The 6,650-nt window shown below is 36.2% G+C and overlaps 1 protein-coding gene across 2 annotated transcripts; it reads left to right on the forward strand.

The window, feature by feature from the left end:
• The first annotated feature begins 288 nt into the window (after positions 1 to 288).
• LOC115994940 lies at positions 289 to 6,069 on the forward strand. 2 transcript variants are annotated; one of them, XM_031119286.1, is made up of 4 exons: positions 289 to 631; positions 1,760 to 2,508; positions 2,947 to 3,348; positions 5,219 to 6,069. In XM_031119286.1, the coding sequence occupies exons 2-4, from the start codon at positions 1,788 to 1,790 to the stop codon at positions 5,395 to 5,397; spliced, it is 1,302 nt and encodes a 433-aa protein (XP_030975146.1). In that variant the 5' UTR covers positions 289 to 631; positions 1,760 to 1,787; the 3' UTR covers positions 5,398 to 6,069. The 2 variants fall into 2 exon arrangements, with proteins under 2 accessions (XP_030975146.1, XP_030975145.1); XM_031119285.1 differs by having other exon boundaries at positions 411 to 631; positions 1,784 to 2,508.
• The last annotated feature ends 581 nt before the right edge of the window (positions 6,070 to 6,650 follow it).

A 6,650-nucleotide genomic window follows, 5' to 3' on the forward strand; every position in this document is an offset into this window, starting at 1 on the left:
GACCGCTATCTATAATGACCTCACCAAACACGTCATCATCCTTGTTTGTTTGACAAGTTTAACTTTTTCAATCCTCATGTCAGAATCCCCAAAGCTGTTTTCACAATTAACATCACCAACAACTACAAGTTTCAAGTTTATAAAACGGCGCCGCATGAGCAACTGAAAAGTCAGTATCACCCTTACTCTCAACCCATTTTGTAGCCTATCATTCTAGACCCTTTCAGTCATTATTCATCGTTGCCTTTTCGTGGGCGAAACTTCAGAAGGAGAAAAAGAAAAAGAAAAAGAAAAAGTGTGTTCTGTTTCAAATATTTGCGGAACGGTCTGTGCGTGAGAAAGAGGCGGTCGTTGCGATATTAATATATCCCAAACCAAACAAACAAACAAAAACAAAAAAAAAGTTTTCCGTTTGGGGGGAATTGGGTTTTCCTGTGAAATTTATTTATATTTATTTAGAACATAGAACACAAGGTTGGTTGAGAGAGGCAAAGCAAAAGCAAAGCAAAGAGAGTTGTGAAAAACGATTCCCTCTAATATGCCGGCTCCTCCACTCACTGACTCTCTCTTCCTTTCTTTTTCTCCCGCTTCTTAGGGCTACAATTTCCCTTTCCTTCCTTTTTCCCCCAAGGTAAAAATTCTATTTCCCACGGATTTCAAATTCCTAGCTGTTGCTAATTTTTTGTGTTCTGAGATCTGCTGTTTATTTTTGGTTTCTGTTTGGTTACGGAGAGAGAGAGCTGGAGTGAGAGGGATTGAATAGTGGGATTGGGATTTGAATTCTTAAGGTTCTTCTCCGAATAGCTGGGAGGAATGGCTAGCTATAATATTAGGCTGACTTTGTGTGCAGATTTTCTTTGCAACCAAACGGAGGCTTAGTTAGACTTATTAATGTTAGTTAAGCGTATTTTCAGATTTGACTTCGTGATTTTGCCTATTAATTGTTTTGTTTTATCTGTAAAAAAAACGAACAAAATTGTTTTATTTGTATAGGTTATGGATTTTGAGAGTTTGATATTGAATTTTTTTTTGGGGATTAGGGTTTCAAACTTGCTTTGCATAGCATTATCTTAGTTTTGCGCTTTCTGTTAATGGTAGGATATAATATTCTGTTTGAATTCTGAGGCTGTTTAAGTGAAGAAAAGTTAAAGTAAATTTGAACATTTCAATCAGTGTTTCTAAGTTGTATGTCGGGTTTAAATGATGGTGATATGCCGATAATAGACTGTATTAGGCTAAGTTGTGTAGAGGTTTAGCTTTATTGTTTTTCTTATAATATCCCATTCGAATCTTCGAGAGATTCAGTTTAGTTACTTTGGTATGAGTTTTTTGGGGGAATAATAGATTTATATGTCTTTATTGGCTAGAGGTTTTGGAATTCATGTTTTAAAAAATTTGGACTTAAACCTATAATAATAAAGAGTAGTTTGGATTTAGTACATTATTAGCCATATATTGAGTACTATAGGCCCTGTTTGTTATTTGAAAAAGTGAAATAAATGTACAATCTTTGATTTTTCTTAGTTGTGGGATCTTATCATGGAAAATCCTTAGTATAACAAAATTAGTTACTCAACCACTATTACAATTAATTGGATCTGGGGTTGTGGGAAACTTCATAAATTTTGCACCAAACATATGATTAACAAATTATTTTCTTTTCTTATTCTCATAATTCTCAGTAACTAACTGTAAGTGTTTTTTTTTTTTTTTTAATAATTTTTTTCTCCTCACTCATTAAAATGAATCTTCTTTGAAGTTTATTTGGCTGTTTGTGATGCAGAGTCATGCCGACGTTTACTGCTATTGCTTTAGATACATTGTTAGAACCTGGAGCTTCAAAATCTGTCGACAAGACTATGCCTAGTTCAAAGCCTCCAAATTCAAGACCCATCCCCAATCCAAAGCTGGAGCGGAGAAATAGTACGTCAGTCACCGAGAGAAGAGTTAAACGCCCTCAGATGACTCCAGCACTCTATGCCACTCCTAAGGCAACCCCGCTTCCAGATTCACCCACATCATTCCCACCTTCCCCGTACATCATTAACCACAAACGGCGTGGGCCACGTCTCATGAAGAGCTATTCTGAGGACGATGTATCCTCCCACCAGAAAACTGATGAGAAGGTCAATGGGAATAAGAACAATGCTGAAACCGAGGTTGACCATTCAACTGATGATATTTCTGTTACTTTTAGCATTCCTGGCCCTAATGAGGAGCATGTGAATGGTGACCGTGACTTTGAAGTTGGGTGCCATAACAGCGAACCTGGGTGCAGTAATGGGGAACTTGAGAGCAGTAACTTGGAACTTGGAAGCAGTAGTAAAAGTAATGGTGTGACTAGGGAAGAGTCGTTGAAGCTTGAAAGAGATGGTGATTCTGAATATTTCTTTGATCCACAGGATTCACTTAGTGTTACAAGCATCACAGATGTAGAAGATAATTCTGGGGCAGAACGTTTAGTGAAGCTTACCCCACCAACGGGGGAGTTTTATGATGCTTGGGAAGGTAATTAGGTTTTTCTTGTCCCTTTTCTATTAATTTACTCGTTTTTTTATTATCTATTATGAGTACAAGACATTGTATGACTCCTCTTTTGTAGACATGTGTACATCTTCACCATTTTATTTTGAATGGTGAATATTAGGAACCATCACTCACTTTGTTGATGTGAAATTTAAGTTCTGCCAGAGATAGGTTGCATTTCTCAAAGTTAGAAAATAGTATCAGGCTATCAGCCAAGGGTGCTTAAATATAAATTCTTTAAAAAATTATTTTTTCATTACTTCTCAAAAAAAATCTGTGCACGTGTTATAAACGTCGTAACTCATGAAAACTACAGTGTAGGCACATTTGTATGGTCATTCTGCATATTTATGAGAACCATTGGTTTCGTGCATGTGTATGCGGCTGTACTGCCTATCTTAATTGGTTCTCTTTGTGCAGATTTACCCTCTGAGGCTGAATTGCGTGAAATGAGATTGAGTCTATTGATGGAAATAGAAAAGCGGAAGCAAGCGGAAGAAGCCCTGAATAACATGCAAAGCCTGTGGCAGAGGCTTGGGCAACAGTTATCTCTTGTGGGATTGGCACTCCCTGCTGACCCCACTGTTATAGCAGAGGGTGAGCAGCCTGATTGTGATCCTGCAGAAGAGCTCTGTCAACAGGTAGATGTTTCTAGGTTCGTATCAGAATCTATTGGTAGGGGTCTTGCAAGGGCTGAGGTGGAGATGGAGATGGAAGCTCAGATTGAGTCAAAGAACTTTGAGATTGCTCGATTGAATGACAGACTCCATTTTTATGAGGTTGTGAATAGGGAAATGTATCAGAGGAACCAAGATGCTCTAGGTCAGATTGCGATATCTAATATTATCTATACATTTTGTTATATTTTCTACCAAACCTTATTACCTTATCTGTCATGGTTGTTTGTTTGTAGGAGATATGGGTTTATATGTGTACTAGTTTGTTACTTGATACTACTCTTTGCCTAGTTTGTCTTGCAATTTTGTTTTCTTCGATAGGAGATGATTGTTTTCCCAGATTAATTAAAAACAAAAAATAAAACAAAACAAAAGAAACATCGTGGTCAATGTTCTGCTTATGTGATGGGTCTGTTCGTTAGTAATTGTGTATACTTATAGAGTGAAAGTTGTGTTACTTGTGTGCAAAGTCCTTCTTCTGTTCATGCTATTTGCAATCAGATATCTGTGCTGGGGGTGATGTTTTTGGACATTCTGGCTCCACCACATTGTGGCAGTGCTAATGTCTAGTAGCTACAATTTTCTCTGGACAACCATTTTGAAAGAAGTCCTAGAAGCCCATAATTATTAAAAGGGAGTATAATTATGTATGTAAGATAATTGATTTACAGAAAACTTTCAATATTTTAAAATTTTTAAGGAGATTTTAATATAGAGTGTCACATATCAAAAAATAATTATAATATTAATAATCAAGAATGTCCCTCATTGTCATTTACAAAATATTTTTTTTTTTAAATGTGGCTAAAGAGAAGTTATGCATTATATACCATCAAGGTTTCGAGTTGTAAGAATTTCTTCTTCTTCTTCTTCTTCTTCTCCTTTGAGGATTGATTAGTTTTTGATAATTTGATAGTTATAGCAATGGGGGAGGGGGTTTTCAAACCTTTAATCTCTTAATAAAGGAGAGTAGGCTACGCCATTGAGCTACGAGGCTCTTGGTGAGCCTTGGTTAATTTAAGATTAATATATGGTGCAATGTTTATATTAGATGGCTATCATGTCTTTGTCTAAATATTAATTGTATTAGTTGATTCAGGAATGTTAGGCAAAAGTATATATTTGGAGATCAATTAATAGTATGTCGTTATGTTAGAAGTCTTTTAGAATAATATAATAGGTGTGTAATAAACTTATTTGCTTACCTGCCAACTTATCTTAGAGACTTCACAATCATTGGGCCATGGCCTATCAGGCTACCATTTTTGGTAAACTTGTTTGTTATATTGTCAATTCATTGTCAGCATTATGGATGAAGATGAAGTATTTCTACCTCCTTGTCCTGTGGTGTGGTCTGATGCCATTTTTAAGGGTGTGATGTATTTTCTCTCCAGTGATCCCTAGGAACCCTAGTATGATGTTAGGTCCTTTCTATCTTTTTCTGTTTTTCTTAATCTTGTCTTATCAAAATCTTGTTCCTTCCTAATAGCTGATACATAACTTACATTAAGTCTTGGTCCTAGTTGCTGTATAGCAGTTCTGTTTGGTTACCTCGATCTTGGAAGGGTAATGGGTTTAATAATATTAATCTGGGAAGTTTTTCATTCCTAATGGTCCAATTATTAGCTGGCCCTCTAGAGGAGCTTGGTAAAAAGTTCATTTTTGAAAGACGTCAATAATCTCCCATGGCAAGGTTCTAAGGCCTCTTCCTCTCATGCGAGTTTGTGGGTTTAAACCTTTTGATATCTTATAGATTGCTATTCTAGCTTGTGTGGCATGAGATCCAGAAACTATGATACTATTATGGGGACCAGATGATTTAGTGCTCTCTTTGTGCACAAATCAGGGTATGCATGCTTTTGTGCATGTGTGTGTACATGCCTAAAGCTAGAGTATTCATTTTGCAAATTGTTGTATTGATGCTTCCATAAAATGCTTCCCAACTTTCATGTAGTTCTTTTGTATGTGATTAGGCATTATACCCTCCTCTAAATTTTCAGTTTTCTGTTTTGTAGAGATGGCACGACATCAAAGGCAAATCAGGAAAAGAAGGCAGAGGTGGGTTTGGGGTTCAATTGCTGCTGCGATCACACTTGGCACTGCTGCCTTAGCATGGTCATACCTTCCAACAGGAAGAGAATCTTCTTCCACTGAACATTTTCAGAATCCTGAGGGTGATGATGCAGCCAATTAATAAATGGTCAATTAAGTAGTAAACCATGATGCCACGTCATGGAAGAGAATAAAAGGTCACATAATACACTTTGTGGATACAGTCTTGCTTTTATCAGTTTGTGCACTCGGAGGTTGTATAGTTCCAGCTATAAATAATTTAACTTTGTGCCTTTTGTGACCAACGTGGAAGGAGATAGATCATGAAATCGACAAGTCTTGTTATTAAAATCATGATATGTAGCTTCTGTTTGCACTAAAGCGTAACCTGTTGATCCATTTTTAATCATCCATTCCACTGAAGAGTGCCAAGAAGGGGATTTGGATGGTATATTTGGGTGTGTTAAAGTATATAACTCTGTGCAGCCTGAGGAATACTTTGAAATCCAGCACACAACACAAGGCTTCCATTCCGTAAGATAATTTGTTTAAATATGAACTCGTCTGGGATGAAATACCAATTTTGTTTTGCATTGCTCCTTGTTCTAGATATTTTACTTTTAAGGCAATTTTCATGGCTGCCTTTTGATTGCTGAAGCAGGATGTAGAGAGATATTCTAACTCTGAAAATTTGCGAGGTTTTTGGATTTTATTCAGCAATTTTGCTGATTGCGGTACCCTAATTTGGAAGGAAATATTGGAACCTGTAAAGTGCTTTCCCGTACGGCCAAAGTGCCTTTAGGCTTTAGTTTTATTTATTTTGTTTTGGATTTCATGCTTGATTCATTAAAGATTTTGCAGCAGCATTGCTTGTGGAATAAACGTCATTTTAATTTGTGAATTTGACTGTTATGGATTTTCACGATTGTATGGCACTCATTGCTGTGCATGCTTGCAGTCATTATTCATGATTGCTTAATGCACACGAAGACTGGATGATATTTTTCAGTCATATGGCCTAATTACATGAATGCGGGTGTTTCTGCATCTGCTAGATCGCAGTGGAACCGTACTGGCATTGATTTCTTAATTTTCTTTTGAAGCTTGCTTGCTTGAGAAGATGGGTTTTTTTTTTTTTTTTTTTTTTGGGATACAAGGATGTGCCCAACTGCCTCTGTTAATTTTAGGGAATCAAGATTTAGTAATGTGCCCTTTGGTGAAGGGTTATGTTAATTGGTGTCATTAGGGCAATTATTAATAAACTATTTTAAAAAGTTGACATTACTTTTATGAAAAATATAAAAAAATGTCAACAAAAATAATTATTCTATCATTTTTTCATAAAATATTTCTAAAAATAGTTTCCAAACTAATGCTCTTTAGGACATTTTTTTA

Source organism: Quercus lobata, chromosome 6 (genome assembly GCF_001633185.2).
Source record: "Quercus lobata isolate SW786 chromosome 6, ValleyOak3.0 Primary Assembly, whole genome shotgun sequence".
Classification (NCBI taxonomy): Eukaryota; Viridiplantae; Streptophyta; class Magnoliopsida; order Fagales; family Fagaceae; genus Quercus; species Quercus lobata.

Coding starts and splice junctions, on each gene's coding strand:
- LOC115994940 (XM_031119286.1), top strand. CDS start 1,788: ATGCCGACGTTTACTGCTATTGCTTTAGATACATTGTTAGAACCTGGA. Junction 2,509..2,946: donor GTTTTATGATGCTTGGGAAG/GTAATTAGGTTT, acceptor CTCTTTGTGCAG/ATTTACCCTCTGAGGCTGAA. Junction 3,349..5,218: donor GAGGAACCAAGATGCTCTAG/GTCAGATTGCGA, acceptor TCTGTTTTGTAG/AGATGGCACGACATCAAAGG.